Raw genomic sequence first — 17,671 nt, forward strand, 5'->3', positions numbered from 1 at the left:
TAAAAACGCGCTATACATACAACAAACGTACCAATGTACCAGATTGTACGAAGTAGGTGCTTCGGTGCAGTCAAATCAGCCCCTTCCATCAGTAAACCCAAAACATATATTGACACGACACCATCTGACCACCATCCGTTTTGGCAGATTCGACCAACCGTATTCTCTTTTGTTCAACGCGAACCATCGATAACTGAATCTCACCAAGATGCAAAGCGTCACAACCTGAATCACATCTTCATGTTCAGACGAACGGCCCTGACAACGTAAGGTTGCCGTCGCCGGCCGGTTGCTGTCACGCGTAAACAAACTAAATCAAAACCGTCGCAGCACAGTCCATCGATCGTTTTCCTCTCCTAGACGCGCATTTGGCAATGATTCAGAAATTAGCCATTTGACTCCAGGCTCAGAATCATTGGTATATCCAGTACGGCAGTACCAGGATGCTGCAGTTGTTTTCATCCTACACGAATTGTTCAGAATTCTTGCCCGCAGTATAAAACCATGACCCGCCACCAGATCGATTACAGAAGCTACCAATCAGCAGCTGGAGCTGGTTTGAAGCTTCACCCATGGCCGGTTACTTGCCGCCGGGCTTCCCCTTCTTTCCTCCGCCTCCGCCGCGCTGGGCGTGGTCTCCACCACCGCCCCGACCATCGCTTCAGCTGACGCCGCCGAGGTCCAGTGATAACAGCTCGGCGTCCTCCGGCGGGATCATCGCGGGCGTAGCCATCTCCGTCGGGGCCTTCCTGCTCGTAGTCACCTTCATGTGCAGCCTCTGCCAGGGGTACCGCAACAGCCGCGCCAATGCCGCAGCCGACGCCGCCGCGGCGGCTGCAGCCCTCGCCGCGCGGCCGCGGGCACCACCACCAGCACTACTACCGCCGGTGGCATGGGACGACGATAACGACGAGCAGCGTCTGCGCAGCCGCGGCGGCGACCGCGACACCGGCGGCCGCACGCACCGCGCCAGCCCGGCGGCGGGCCTCCCGTCGTTCACGTACAACCGGTCGGTGAGGCACAACGTGACGGGCGGTGGCGGCGAGGAAGCGGCGACGTGCTCCGTGTGCCTCGGCGCGTTCCAGACCGGGGAGGCGGTGCGGCTGCTGCCGGTGTGCCTGCACCTGTACCACGTCGAGTGCATCGATCCGTGGCTGGACGCGCACTCAACGTGCCCGATCTGCCGGTCGGGCACCGACCCCAACATGGACGGCAGCCTGCTGCCGCCGGTTTAGGCGCGCTCGGCTTCGGATGGCAGTAGTGCATGGTTTTGCATCAGTGCGTGGTAGGAGAATTTCGTTAGTTTTGTACAGTACAGTACCATATAAAAACTGTTCAGTTGCATTTTCAGCTGTTGTTTTTCTGACCATGGATTCAGATTATAGGAGGTTACTATGTCTAGAAATGATAATGTATAGTAACCGAATTTAACTGGTGGATTTGTTTCGTTTGTTAATTGTTTTTGTGCAATGTTACTCAAAAAAAATTTAAGTACATGTGATTTAATCTGCAAGGTTACAAGTGGATCCTCTCCCCTTTTTTCTACTTTCTCATCCATTAGTAGAGAATTGGCCTTTAGTCCCAGTTGGTAGGGTGCATATCTTCCGAAAATCCATCCGGGATAAACTAACCGGGACAAAAGGGGATCTTTAGTCCCGGGTCTTTCAACCGGGAGTAAAGGTCACCCTTTAGTCCCGGTTGGTATCACCAACCGGGACTAAAGGGCCTGCCACGCCAGGCACGGGACAGGCCCTTCACTCCCGGTTGGTAAAAGCAACCGGGAGTAAAGGGTGCCCCTTTAGTCCCGGTTGGATTTCCCAACCGGGACTAAATGGCGCCCTGCATGGCACCCTGCATGGCGCCTGAAATTTTCATGCATCACGTATGTAGTACCACGGCCCTTTTGTTAACCTTTAGTAGTTGAGATTTTTTTTATAATGAAATCAACTAGTATTTAAACGGATGAAATTTGAAATTATACAATTACTATATATATACACAATTCATATACACAATTCAACTAGTACAAATCGATCTTAATTAGCGCGTATTATATATACAAATAAATCAAACTATATATCTACAATCTTCCCGTCGAGGTGTTGCTCGGAGCGTCTAATTGTCGTCCATCGTAATAAAATTCTTCTTTTAGATTTACCACCTCGTCCATTAGGAATCCAATGAGACCTTCGTATATTGCCGCTACTCTTTCTTCCTTCAAGAGTCCTTGTTGAATATTTAACATCTATAATTTGGAAATTTGTGAATGTTACACAAACAATTAAATATAAGGAGCTAGAAAATAATTAACTAGTAATAGTTTTATTTTACATATTTTAAAGTTGTGCGGCGTCATCTTTAGTCCCTTGGGTCCCATAAAACTGTGCATGTGCTCACAGATGTTGTAGCCACATAGATTATTCTTGGGTTCCTGTCTTAAGCACTTCAGTGCGGAAAAAAAAAGTTATGAAATATTCATGTTATACAATGTAATAAATGTGCAGACTTCATACGTACCGGGAAGTCTGTGTTCCATGTAAGTTTTTCTTTGAATGGATCTTTGTGTGTCCTTATGAATTGTTTCCATGCGCTGCGGATTAGAATAATGAATGATATAGTGTAACAGGGATAAAATTTAGGAAACAAACTTTTGCATAGAGATAAAGGTCTAGAATTATTACAAGCCTAGCATGTCTTGCATGTCTTGGTACTCCACCGGATCTTTCCTCAATGAATCAAAAACAATGACGTGGCTTCTTTCAGGCTCAATTATAATAAGGGTCCAGTGGAAGCTGCGTACGTAAAATGTTCATGCATATTAGAGCTAACTAACATTAATCAGGTAAGGAAAAAGACAACGAAAGTAGACGGTATACACACACTTACTTGAACTTGTATGGAAGTAGTATGAAATCCTTGAATGTTTGTTTATCTACGAAATTGTATACTTCCACCAAGGTTTTTTTCGGCGATAATTGTATCTATTTTTGGTTAACTACGGATGGATCCATGAAGCCTATATGTAGGTACGCCTCTCGTCGGCACGTCTGAATTAGCATCCTACATAAAATGGAAGACGAAGTTAGTACGGTGACGCACGCCAAAATTTACATGTCGAGATAAACGGACACTTACAGAACCCAAGCGCTGATCAGAGAGACGTCCAGGGCATCATGATGGTACACTTCGTATATATCCTTGAAGTCTAGCCACAACACTTTCTCGCATTCGCCGTAAAAATCTATCGGTTTTACCTCAAGGCCGAACATCTCCCTCGAGTCGGCGGACGCCATCATGTACCATTGATGGAATTTGTACATCTTTGTTGATAGCTTCCGTACCAACGAAGGTCGTACTAGAGGTTTGCCTAGCTCATAAGTCCATCTCGGCTCAGGGGGCGGTGCAGTTGGCGTCTCAACTTGCCCTAAACATTCATCAAGTCCCAGACCTGTTTCTTGCATGAATTTCAATACTTCTGCTTGTTGATCCAAGGGCATTGCTGCTACCCTTTGAGCATCTTTTTTTGATAAATGCCCGAGGTCAGGGACAACACCACTGGAAGATGACTTTCCTTTCCTTTTGTCCTTTTCATCAGCCTTTACTAAAGCCCGTTCATAGTTCGATAAGAGTGGTATCCTTTTCTTGGCTCCTTCTTCCATCCTGATAAAAAAAAGTTTAAATATCTTCGATTTACTGGCGGTGGCTCCATCTCCCTTGCTTTTTTTTTCTTTGGCTTGTTTCTTGAACCACTCACTAGACTCTCGTTGGATTTCTGCCCACCGTTCCGTATGAGTCATTGCCTCCCAGCGTTCCTTACAAGTCACTTCAGGCTCCTTTGTTTTCTTCTTTCTGTCTTTGCTTGGGAGGCGGTGCTCGTGACTTTTTTAGTGGTGCTGCAGGTTCCTTCATCGGGGCTGCTCTTGGTCCCGACGACGGTGATCGGGGAGGGGTGTTGTTATTGTCATCGTCGCTCCCACCACTAGGATGTGGTGGAGATGGAGACCTTGATATAGTAGGAAGCAACGGTCCTGGAGCAGGTTGTGCAGGAGATGACGGTCTCGAGCTATGAGGAGAAGATCGTTGCTGGGGATCTACGAGGAGCGGTCTTGAGCTCTGAGGAGATGGCTCCGTGCCGGGAATGATGATGTAGTGTTTTCGCCATAGAATGATCCCATGAAGCGCATCTGCTAGTGTCCTTTCCCCGTCGCCTCCCGGGAGGTCGAGCTCTAGGCCTTCATATGGGCTATCAACAATTTGCTCTACACGGATGCTAGCATAGCCAGGTGGAATCTCCATGCCATGACTGCTCTGCCCCGCCAGGGTTGCTAACGCACTCCCGTACGCTACCTGTACATATAGCAGAAGTAAACAAGTTATTAAACTCCGATCACGAGGCGTGGATCAATTGACAAGATTGCATAAATATTATGTATAAGTATACCTTAATAGTGAGGTTGCCAACCGGTGCATGCAGCTCACATGTGGTGCGTTGCGTGATGGCATCCACGGGGAACCGTTGCTCCTCCATGGGTAACCTGGGCGTCTGCGCATCGGGGACCCCTGTAGAAGCACAACTGCTCAAGAGGCATTGAGAAGGGCTGGCGTAGTTTGGATTCGGCAATGCTCTAGATTGGGCCAACTCCGCAACTGCGTGGGCCACTCGACGATTGATTTCCTCCAACATTCTTTCTTCTTGTGCCTGCACTTTGGATTCTAGCATTTGCCGCCAGCTCTCCTCGATTTGTTCCTTTCTTCGCTTGCGGCTTTTGTACGATGCGCTGTCACCTCGGAAAGCAAACTTCCACGGAATGACCCCGAATCCTCGGCAACGTCATGGTTGCTCAGGATTACCGAGGGCTAATGTGAGCTCATCATTCTCTCGGTCCACCTTCAACCTCCCAGCCTTAGAATCTTCAATGTTCTTCATAAAATGTTCGGCCTTCTCACGTATTGTGTCATTGAATATCAACGTCCCATCCTCTTGGCTCAGGGAGCCTCCATGAGCGTAATACCAATTTTTTAATCGTTCGGGCCATTCAATAGTTGCAGGTACGATTCCCCGTTCGATCAGATCCTGTTCCATCTTCCTCCATTTGAGAATTGTTGTGCCATAACCACCTCGCCCTAGATGATGATGGTACCCCTTCTGACCAGCATCTGTAGTGTTGGTTAGGATCTTTTTCACACCGTCTTCACTCCTCTTATATTCAACAAATGCCTCCCAGTGGTCCCTTAACTTTGGCCACACATTGAAGTCTGGAGTTTGGCCCTTCTTAATGTAGTTGGCATCCAGCATCTTCTTGAATGTCTGGAATTGTGTAGCCATCTTCTTCAGCGTCCACGCTTTCACATCCTTTTCAATATATCCTTCGGGGAATGTGAAATGTCTCTTGACATCTTCCCACAGCATATTCTTTTCTATCTCCGGAAGCGCGTACGGATTAGTGCTTCTGCCTTTCCATTCTCTGATGCTGATAGGCACGTTGTCCCTTACGATTGCCCCGATCTAACTCACGTACTTCTTTTCTACTTTCTCGGGAGCAACTGGCCTGCCCTCTTCTGTCACTTCCATGATGACAAGCCTCCCTTCCATCACCTTTGTACGACCTCGGGTCTTCTGCCCTTGCGTCGATCCAGAGGGCTAACAGTTCAAGATTCGTTAATTAGTACGTAGTAGTAATGGTGGCGTCAAACAATACAAATTATATATACCTCGCCGGAAACTTCCGCCATGGCAAGGTGTTGCTGGGGCTCATGCTCTTCATTCCCGTCGGCGGACATGTTGAGGAACATGTCCGCCTGGGTGCCCTCTTCATCGGCGTATGATATTGGAAGGTTGTTGCCACTACCATCACCAGCGATTATCTGCTCCATGAGATACCTTGCAGTCTCGTCGTCTGCCATTTCAACTACTGATTGAAACATACATGGAATCATACATGACAGTCATATAAATCACCTTAGTTATATGTACGTAAGGGTATATACATGAAATCATAAAATAATATGAATCCCACAAAGTCCGGAATGTTTATACAAATTTCAACAAATTAGTAGTACTTTGTACGAATTTCTACCAAATTTCTACTAATTTATACATATTTATTGGAATTTCTAGCAAATTACTACTAATTCCTACTAATTTTAGAATAACATGAATCCCACAAAGTCCAGAATGTTTATACAAATTTCAATAAATTAGTAGTACTTTGTATGAATTTCTACCAAATTTCTACTAATTTATACATATTTATTGGAATTTCTAGCAAATTACTACTAATTCCTACTAATTTGAATGAATTTCTACAAAATTTCTAACTAATTACTACTAATTACTACTAATTCCTACTAATTTGATTTTCTAACTAATATACAAATATCTATTGATTTTCTAACTAATTTGCTAATTTCTATTCATTTTTCTAACTAAAAAATAAAAAAGGCCCTTGCTGACACAAGCCCACCGGCGCCAGTGCCGGCGGACCTCGCGCAGTCGACGCTGCCTAGGTTGGGCGACGAGGTGGCCGGGGCGGCGGGACGGCGGCGGCCGGGGCGGCGGAGGCTGGGACGGAGCAAGGTGGCCGCAGCAACGACTAATTTCTAACCTAGCGGAGCCCTTCGTAATGACACCCGGGACTAACTAATTACTACTAATTACTACTAATTACTACTAATTTCTACTAATTTGATTTTCTCACTAATATACAAATATCTATTGATTTTCTAACTAATCTACTAATTTCTATTTATTTTCTAACTAAAAAATAAAAAAGGCCCTTCATTCCCGGCGCTAGTGCCAGCGGACCTCGCGCGGTCGACGGTGGCTGGAGCGGCGGGACGGCGGAGGCGAGGATGGAGCGAAGCAACACCGGGCGAAGGCGGCTGGCGACGAGGGACGACAACGGAGGCCGCGCGCGCGACAGAGGCGGTGACGAGGAGGCCCCGTGACGGACGAGGGCGCGCCGGCGACAGAGAAGGTGGCATTGACGGAGGTGGCGATGAGGACGGAGGCGGCAACGAGGCCCCGCGTGGAGGTGGCCAGCGGCGACGAGGTCGAGAGGGCACGACAGAGGAGGATCGAGGCGGGCCGGGGTGATGGACGAGGAGGCGGTCTGGGCGCGGGCGAGGCGGTCGGGCAGCGGGACGATGGCCGGGGCATTGGGGGACGGCGGCGGCGGCGGCGGCCGGCAAGGGAGGCGGACGGGCGGCGACGGAGCAGGTGAGAGGGCGTGGGATCTTGGCGAAAATTTGGCTAAGTGTAACTGGTGTGGGGGGTAGAAGAGGCTACAGTGCCTTTGATCCCCCCCTTATCCCGGTTCGTAATGGCACCCGGGACTAAAGGCCCTTTTGTCCCGGGTCCCATCACCAACCGGGATAAAAGCCCCCCCCCCTTTATCCTGGTTGGTGATGGGACCCGGGACAAAATGGTACGTCCATCTGGCAGGAATGGAAACCTACCCTTTTATCCCGGGTGCCAACACCAACCGGGATAAAAGGGCCCCCCTTTTATCCCGGTTGCTAACTGTAACCGGGATAAAAGGATACGTCCCCGACGGGAATCGAAAACTACTCTTTTATCCCGGTTGCAGTTGTCAACCGGGATAAAAGGGGGGGCCTTTTGTCCCGGTTTCAATTGGCACTCGGGATAAAAGGGCCTTTTCCCACACTTTCATCTCCCGCCTGTTTTTTGGAAAAGGATTTTATTTATGTTTTCACTGCATTTCAGGATGCAAAAACAAAAAACTTCACATATTTTGTACATGCAAAAATATATTTAATTAGCAAGTATATTGACAATAAGTGTGATTTAGTCATTAATTCAATACCAGTTCGTTTAGCCTCTAAAATAATTATTTTACTGCATCGCTGTGATCAAGAAATTATTGAATTAAATAATTTCAATGCGCAAAAAAAATCCATGTATGTATGTGGTTAACATTGTTCATGTTTATAAAATAAATCTTCACCTAACAAATTTAAGAACACATGAAATCATACATAGGGTAAATTAAAAATTGTATCAAGTACTACACAAAGGTCATGCAAATTTAGCGCATTACAATACAACGTTGTAAAATTTCTTCTTCACGAAAGTTCCTTGATCATGATCGCGGCGTAAGTACGGAGCCTCTTCTTTGGATAGCAGGATGCTTGGATCAACTTCAACTGCGAATGGAGGCATGCCATCAAACTGATCATAATCATCTAATTGGTCTGTTTTATCCTCGACTCCCACGATTTTTCTTTTACCTAGAAGAACTATGTGGCACTTTGGCTCCCATGTCTCTTCTGCATTTCTCTTGGGTTTGCTACACATGTCCTTCACATAGAACACTTGATGCACATCATTGGCAAGTACGAATGGGTCATCACTGTATCCAGTCTTGCTCAGATCTGCTATTGTCATTCCGTACTGATCTTTGGTTACGGCAGTTAGCTTCACAAAATAGAGGGATGTACAGCGGTCCGTATTCGAATTCCCATATCTCTTGTATGAAACCATAATACTCCTTGCTATTATTTCTATCTATGGCATCTATGCGGACACCACTATTCTGGTTTGTGCTTTTCTGGTCCTGGGCTCTCGTGTAAAATGTATAACCATTTATCTCATAGCCTTGGAATTTTACGATTGTGCTAGCAGGTCCCGTGGCTAACCAAGCGAGTTGTGGGTGAATCTCAGAGTTACCCATAAGTTGTTGGCACAACCAGGAGGGAAAAGTTTTCATGTGATGATGTGTAAGCCAAGCATCGGATTTGGTCGGGTTTTTGGAAACTACCATCTGCCTGTGCTGCTCGATATACGGAGACACAAAGGATGACTGTTGTAGAACAGTGTAGTGTGCCTTGTCGAACAAATCAGTATCATTGCTGAAACTTGATTTCCTTCCAAGGGTGCCCATTCCCCGGAGCCTCCCCTCATGGCGTGAAGTTGGAACCCCAATCGAGTCAATTGAATCAATAAAATCAACACAAAACTCGATCACCTCCTCTGTTCCATATCCCTTGGCGATGCTTCCTTCTGGACGGGCACGATTAAGAACATAGTTTTTTTAGGACTGCCATGAACCTCTCGAAAGGCCACATATTGTGCAGGTATACAGGTCCGAGAATACCAATCTCTTTTACTAGATGAACCAGTAAGTACGTCATAATATTGAAGAAGGATGGTGGAAATAACAACTCAAAACTGACAAGACATTGCACCACATCGTTCTGTACCTTTCATAGCTTGGATGGATCGATTGCCTTCTGCGAAATTGCATTGAGAAACACGCATAGCTTTACGAGTGGCAACCAGACATTTTCTGGTAGAACACCCCTCAATGCAACCGAAAGCAACTGGGTCATCAACATGTGGCAGTCATGGGCCTTGAGATTTGTAAACTTCTTTTGTTTCATATTTATTATTCCCTTTATATTCGAGGAGTACCTAGACAGGACCTTCATACTATTCAAGCATTCAAACATGCTATCCTTCTCTTCCTTGCTGAGAGTGTAACTGGCAGGACGTAAGTAGTACTGTCCATTATCTCTCTTTTCTAGATGTAGGTCATCTCGTTGCCCTATGGCTTTCAGGTCTTGTCGTGCTTCCAATGTATCTTTCGAGGTCCCAAAAACACCCATGAAGCCTAGCACGTTCACGCAAAGATTCTTCATTAGGTGCATCACGTCTATTGCATTGCAAATCTCTAAGATTTCCCAATAAGGTAGCTCCCAAAATATTGACTTTTTCTTCCACATGGGTGCATGTCCGTTATCGTCGTTCGGAACAGGTTGGCTACCATAACCCTTTCCAAAGACTACAGTTACATCCTTCATCATCTCAAAGACACGCTTTCCATTATGCTGTGCAAGTTTTTACAATGGTCTGGCGCCCCTTTGAAATGCATCCCGCTCTTTCTCAGCTGGTGGTGAGCAGGGAGAAATCAATGATGACCCATATAGACAACCTTCTTACAGTGCTTCAAATACATCCTATCTGTGTCATCTAAACAGTGGGTACATGCCCAATATCCCTTATTTGTCTGTCCCGAAAGGTTACTCAACGCAGGCCAATCATTGATGGTTATGAAGAACAATGCTCGTAGATTAAAGATCTCTTTTCTATCCTCATCCCACACACGTACACCTTCTTCCTTCCAGAGCTGTAAAAGGTCATCAACCAACGGTCTTAGGTACAGGTCAATGTCGTTGCCGGGTTGTTTTGGGCCTTGGACAAGCGCCAGCATCATAATAAACTTCCGCTTCATGCACAGCCAAGGAGGAAGGTTGAACATACATAGGGTCATAGGTCAAGTACTATGGCCACTACTCAACTCACCGAATGGATTGAATCCATCAGTACTTAAACCAAACCTTATGTTCCTTATTTCACTTTCAAAGTCCGGGAATGCTCTATCAATTGATCTCCACTGGGCCTCATTTGCAGGGTGTCTCAGCATCTCATCTTCCATATGTTCTTCTTTGTGCCATCGCATCAACTTAGCATTTGCTTTGTTCCTGAACAAGCGCTTCAAGCGTGGTATTATAGGGAAATACCACATCACCTTCGTGGAAACTCTCTTCTTGAGAGACTGCCCCTCGACATCACCAGGATCATCTCGCCTGATCTTATACCGCAGCGCTTCGCAGACGGGACAAGCATCTAATTTCTCGTATTCATCACCACGATAGAGGATACAGTCATTAGGGCATGCGTGTATCTTGTGAACATCCAATATAAGAGGGCAAATAATCTGTTTAGCTTCATATGTTGTGGACGGTAATTCATTATTCTCGAGAAGAATCTTCTTGACAATGTTCAACATCCCCTGAAATGTTTTATCGGACACACCATTTTTTGCCTTCCATTGCACAAATTCTAGTGTCGTACCTAGTTTTTTATGGCCCTGCTGGCAATCTGGGTACAACAATTTTTGGTAATCATCTATCATGCGCTGCAACTTTGCTACTTCCTTCTCAGTTTTGCAATCTCTGTGTGCATCTCGTAGCACCTGACCAAGGTCATCAGTAGGGCCATTTTCTACAAACTCATCTTCATCAGCCTCGCCCATTGTAGTATCTGCAAAAGCTTGGCCTGCAACCCAGTCCGGAATGCTGTCATCTTCCTCCTCCTCCTCGCCATCTTCCATTACAACCCCTCCTTCACCGTGCTTGGTCCAAACCAAATAGTTAGGCATGAAACCGTATCTAAACAAGTGGCTATGAATAGTCCCCCAAGAATCCTTTGAATACTCCTTCTTGTTATTGCATTGGAAGCATGGACAACATACGAACCCATTCTCTGGTTTGTTCATTTTGGCCACTTCGAGAAAATAATGCAAGCCATCAATAAACACCTTGCTCCGCTTGTCTGAATTATACATCCATTGCCGGTCCATCTGCATCGTATTACGCATGAAAATGGACTACACTTGACAATGGATTACACGTGAAAATTGATTACACTTGAAAATAGATTACGCGTGAAAATTGATTACACTTGAAAATGGATTACGCGTGACAATTGATTACACTTGAAAATGGATTCACGATTGAAAGCATGTCAAACATTGTAGTGCAAATAATGCTGAAAGTTTAGATATAGATACAAATACACATATTTAAATTAAAGATCCAAACAACATGATACAATACAATAAGCCATCCACTGGTTATTATCTAGGAGGACTTTAAGCATCCTTGGGCGGTGAAGACGAAGGTTCCGCTGACCCAGCCTCATCCTGTGATTTATTTGTGCCACCTGAAATAGTATTACTAAGTGGATGTGAAAGACCCGGGACTGAGGGTGGAGCATTACGACCACCAAAAGGAGGTTCCTGACCCGCGGCAACACTTCTTCATGACATTTCTGCAAATAACGAAGCATTGCTTTTTCCAACACGCTCATTTTCTTCGGCTTATGCTGAGGGCCAACTATGATTTTCCCCTTGCCGAAAGAGGAACGACGATCGCCCCCACCATCGCCACTTCCTCCAGTAGCAGAAGCCATTTATGTACAAAAATTCTTACCTTAGCACTGCAGAAGTTGTTGAACTTGAAGACCGTGATCATCTCGCGAGCATGTCCTCAACTGGGCGGCACCGCACTTCATCATGAAAGAGGTTCGATGCTACGAAAAAGGGGACACGATCACGATGTCCGTATCCACTCTTTCTCGTAGAATCGAACCTCCTTCTTGACATACGTTGTTGCTCGGCGGAGAACACCATCGCAGAGATGAACATGATATGCAAGTTCAACAAGTATGGATTTGAAAAACTATATTGAATTTGATAAGTTCAACAAGTAGCAGAAGCCATCTATGTACAAAAATTTTCTTATCTTAGCACTACAGAAGTTGTTGAACTTGAAGACTGTGATCATCTCGCGAGCATGTTCTCAACTACACGGCACCGCACTTCGTCATGAAAGAGGTTCGATTCTACGGAAAAGGGGACACGGTCACGATGTCCGTATCCACTCTTTCTTGTAGAATCGAACCTCCTTCTTGACATACGTTGCTGCTCGGCGAAGAACATCCTCGCCGAGATGAACATGGTATGAAAGTTCAACAAGTATGGATTTGAAAAACCTTATTGAATTTGATAGGATAAACCGTCTAGACAAGGTAGCATCATTCTTAAACCACTGCAAGAATACATACTATATATGACACATCAATCTCCCTCACATTCTAGCTCAAAATACCTCTCCATTTTCTACTTCATCACATTCTAGTAAGTAATCTTTCCATCTCCAAAGCATAAATCAAAGCATAACACGAGGATGAAGTAGCAAACCTTCACAACACTTGTGTTGGCTGAGTGAAATTCTCACGAAAATGAGGGAAAAAAATTTAGGCAGCACCTCCCTTGCTTCGGCACCACCGGAGAGTAGGCGAAGCTCAGCTCTCTGTCTATGTGGTGGACTGGCTCGGGCTGGAGGAGGAAGAAAGGCCTCTGTCTTGGTATATAATGGGGATGAGTTTTTATCCCGGTTAAAAACTCCAACCGAGACAAAAAGGAAAACCTTTTGTCCCGGTTAAAAGTTTAGTCCCGGTTGGAAGCTGCAACCGGGACTAAACTTTTTGTCCCGGGTGGAGGCTTCAACCGGGACAAAAGGTCCACCCTTTTATCCCAGTTGGAGCCTCCAACCGGGACAAAAGGGTCCCGCCACCGACGCCCCGAAACTAGTCGTTGCAACCGGGACTAAATGGGGGCCTTTATTCCCGGTTGCAAGTACCAACCGGGAGTAAATCTCTCCTCCATTTTTGCCTACCGTGGCGCACTCCCTTTTATCCCGGGCTAACTTTAAACCGGGACAAAAGGGGCGCATCGAAAGCCGATTCTCTACTAGTGATCATAGATTGACCATTTTTTTAGAAGAAGTGGAGGGAGAGTATCCCACCTTTTCATTCATTAAGAAGCTTCATGCAAGCTCGATCATTAGACATGAGGTTCAGCAATTTTGCAAAACCCAACACAACACAACACCCAAAAAAAAGGGAAGTTGCATTATTACTACCAGGAATTCAGATTTCCGCTGTAGTATTGTTTGTTTCTCTGAACATAAGTAGAAACATCGTTGTTGTTAAACAGCAGCTGGCCATTGTCAAATTAACTCATAAAGCACATTTCCATAGGATACGACGATGCGCTCAAAATGAGATATGTTGGGTTGTCCATTCTGAAAGTCCTTTGCTTTGATGCTGCGTCAATTTGGAGCTCCATCTCCACCACATTTGTTCACCAAGTAAAATAAGCACCTCACACTGTTTCCTATCATAAATTTTCACATAAAACCTATTAGAGGAGCACCGCCACTAAGAAAATTATAACCGTCTATTGTATTTCTAATAGACGATCTCAATCCCTTAATGGCAAACAGCAAGGTCCATATCAAAAATTGACAATTAAAACAACGATTTTTGGTTTCTTTGAATTGTCTATGTAATCAGAAACCGATAAGATTCGTCTCTACATTGCTTAATCGATGTTAAATCTATCAATTTTAATTGAGTGTCCCCATTATAAAAGTGATCATAAAACTTTTGTTCTAATTGATTCCAAGAATAGATAGAACTAGAAGTCTAGAAGCAAAACCAAGCAAAGGCAGATCCAGTCAAAGATAAAGAAAACAAGCGAAGTTTCAAAGCATCAAGGTAACTCACTTCACCTAGTCGAGCAGTATATTGACTAACATATTCCTATCTTGTTCTATTATCTTCACCATTAAACTTAATGAAATCAGGAACAAGCCAACCAGAAATCAGGAACAAGCCAACCAGCAAGATAAGGTACATAATCAAACTTAGTATTATGTGACTTTTGATGCAACTTAGAATTACCAATATCAACACCACGTTTGTTTCTCATCATACTAGCTAAATCTTCCTTGAATTTATAAAAATCGTTATTCCAACTAGGATTATTTGGTTGTTGTGGCATATGATTATCATGAGCATGCTTTAAATAACCATCATAAATATCAATTGGTATTCCATTAGCAGACACATTTGTATTGGAATAGGGTTGGAATAGGGGGTGAAGTGTATGCTATTGTAGGGTATGGTGATACAAAGTTACCAATCTCATTAGTATGGCTAGGGACGGCCGAACTAGGCAAGACAGCAAGCGGCTTGGGCTGATCGGGCACGATCACCAATGGACTGATCTGATTGGTTTCCTGGATCGGTCTGACCACTCCTACCGTGTTCAGCATTTGCAGCTGTCCTGGTGGTGTCTAGCCTAGAAAATAATTCAACAACATACCATATGGTGAATTTTTAGGAACCGTTCCCGGTGCAGCCGATGATATGGGGAATTTCATTGTTAACAAGATTAGCACTAGATTTAACAGATTTCCCCTTCACCAATCTTTCTATTCATTCAATTAAAGATGCAACAAGCTCATATGTACCCTTAATAGTAGTATTAACTTTAGCATTAAGTAAAGATGAGTTGGGTGGTGAATTTGCTTACAATGGTTACTGCCTAAACCTTGTTGTCGCTCATCTTGAATGCGGGTATCACGAAATCTTTTACTCTTGTGACTGTGCCTTGGCGGTCATTCTTGATTCCCATGAAGAATTGGGACTTGAGGTACTCTTCTGCTGCCAAATATCTATGACGCTCCTCTTCACTAAGTTCTTACATAGAAGCCATGATGATGTCATTCTTGTCCAGATCATGATAGATCCTATCTGACTAGGGTTTGATAGAACGGTTTTACCAACCAGATCTTCCCTCCCTGGTGGAGGCATAAAAAATATGTTGATGCAATTTACAGTCAACACATGAGTGTGCTAGAACACGCAGACGTCAAATCACCTCACGAAGCCCCTGCCTTGAAACCGGTCAGATCGGACGGCGTAGGAACACTGTGAAAACCTAGAATCACCACCCTAGGAGGGACCCCATCAGGGATGGTGCATCTAGGGTTACTCTAAGATCGGCAAGCCACTCAGAGCCTCCTCAATAGTCGTTGAGACAGAGGAGGAAGAGAAAGTAGCGATTGAAAAAAGATTAGGATTTGGAGATACAAAGTAAAGACACTTGTATTTCATCGATTGAATGACCTTTATATTTATAGGATGGGGAGGTCTTGCCTCGCAAGGAAATCCTTTTACAAGGATTATCTAATTCTATTTGGACCAGGGTAAACCGATCAGACCGCTTTAGAAACTAGTCAAACCGGCTCGTATTGCCAGACCGGCCACAAGGCTCCTAACCGGTCAGACCACCTTGACAAACAGGTCACACCGGTCGGCCCCGCCAGATCAGCTTAGTGCCAAATTTGGCCACAAAGACAATGAGTTTGCCATGGTGATCCATAGACCATAGGGCAAACAAGAGATACTACCCCAAGATAGTATAATTGCTAGATCATCTTGTGCAATATTTCCTTCTTTTCTTTTGTGTAAACCTCTTTTTAAATTAATTAATATATGATTAGTAGGAGCCCCCTCATGTTTTCCTCAAAACAAATAGCATTACTATCATAAAATTTATTCATTTTTATCTGCCGTAGCCCCTGGATATAAATAGCTTTCAGTAGTGTGAATATATATATATATATATATATATATATATATATGCTATAATTTCCACAATCACCGTACGAGGTCGATCGCGGTTTTGTGTGGCGGATCAGTTTCTGAAGTACTTCGAACATTAGTATTAGCAGTCGACAGACAATTACCGCTAAATCAAGAATAGGATAACAATCTTGGTTAATAATAAAAAAATGCTAATCCGTCTATGATCTTTTACCTTGCAAATAATAAACTAGAAAACCTGGCGCGTTTTGCTTGGAGCATGCCAGCCCAGCATATACGTTGCAGGCCAGCGAATGAATCTCGTTTTGTTGTGCTGCTATATCTTTATTATATAGCTCGGCAACGTTACATTATAATGGCAAAGTTACAGAGCATTGTAGCATGCGTACAAACATATACAAATTATGAACCAAACAAAGTTTGTTTAATACATAGCATGGAAGTGGGATAACTTAACGTAACTTTATGTAGCAGATGGGATCACAATTATGGTAAAAGAGATGTGTATCAAACTTTATAGGAACATTTTGGCAATCACCATTCACCAAAGTTCAGAGATCGATGCTCTAGGAAATGACGTTAGTGGTTTCAATAGAAAATTACTTTATTAAGTATGGTGGGGTACAATTTTTTGACAAAGATAAAAATATATAAGTAATAATAACAACTACAACAAATTTTTAGTAAAGTGAAGTTCAGCTATTATAGAGTATCTTCTGCTCTGTTATTTGAGTAACGAGTAAAATGAATGTGTAGCCATTTTTACTTATCTTGATATTTCAGTTTAGCCATCATATTCAGAAAAGTATAAATTATGGTCATTAAACTTGCTCGACTGTTCATACAGCCATGGACCCCATAATTCTACATATTGTACTTGTATGATGTTCTGTATCATTGTATGTATGATGGTCCCAACAAACATATTTCCCTTCGCTTTCTCTTTTGTATTTACATCCCTCTCTATTACAAGCTCTTCCACCTATAATAATCATACATAGCCCCTTCTATATTCTGGAAGAGACAACAATCACTCATCTATGTGCAGTATAAGAAGACATAAAGCAATTTCACATGATGGTCGAATCATTCTAACCTTATCTTCACGTGCTAGAATATGAACAAACATCTCATCATTTCTTTTTACTATTGCATTGTTCATGTCAAAGAACAAGATGATGAATGAACCAAGATGTTGTTTAATTTTCTACCACTCCCAATGCACTATACTCTAATCGTCATCAATTCAAGCTTGCTATTGTCGTCACAAGCCTGCAGCTCAACCTTGCTTTGCCGGTGAAGATCACCTGCTTAGGAGCATGAACCTAACTAAATCCTTGCGTGCGAGCGAGTCCTGCTTGAGTGTGCTCTTACCATTTAATCCACTTACCGAACAAAAATTCCCTATTAATTTACGATTAGGTCTAAAGTTGCCAACAATTAATATTAGTCCATGAAACATGAACAATGAAATTAGCTAGCCTTCTAGTTGGCAGCATGCTTAGGATCTTTATATGTAACCATTTGATTAATTATACATGTTGGAAAAATTAAAAACACTATGCATATGATACTATTTGACCACAATGGATGAGCATACGTGGTCAAACTTGATCCAAACCATCCGGG

At 43.9% G+C, this 17,671-nt stretch overlaps 1 protein-coding gene across 1 annotated transcript; it reads left to right on the forward strand.

Annotated features, from left to right (window-relative positions):
* The first annotated feature begins 545 nt into the window (after positions 1-545).
* Positions 546-1,235, forward strand: LOC117853582 (uncharacterized). The gene has a single exon (XM_072292948.1). It carries the CDS (start codon positions 573-575, stop codon positions 1,233-1,235), a length of 663 nt encoding a protein of 220 aa, XP_072149049.1. The 5' UTR covers positions 546-572.
* Positions 1,236-17,671: the final 16,436 nt, after the last annotated feature.

Source organism: Setaria viridis, chromosome 4, assembly GCF_005286985.2.
Source record: "Setaria viridis chromosome 4, Setaria_viridis_v4.0, whole genome shotgun sequence".
Taxonomy (NCBI): domain Eukaryota; kingdom Viridiplantae; phylum Streptophyta; class Magnoliopsida; order Poales; family Poaceae; genus Setaria; species Setaria viridis.

Excerpts from the sequence above, each read along its gene's own strand:
- LOC117853582 (XM_072292948.1), top strand. The coding sequence starts at position 573 with ATGGCCGGTTACTTGCCGCCGGGCTTCCCCTTCTTTCCTCCGCCTCCG.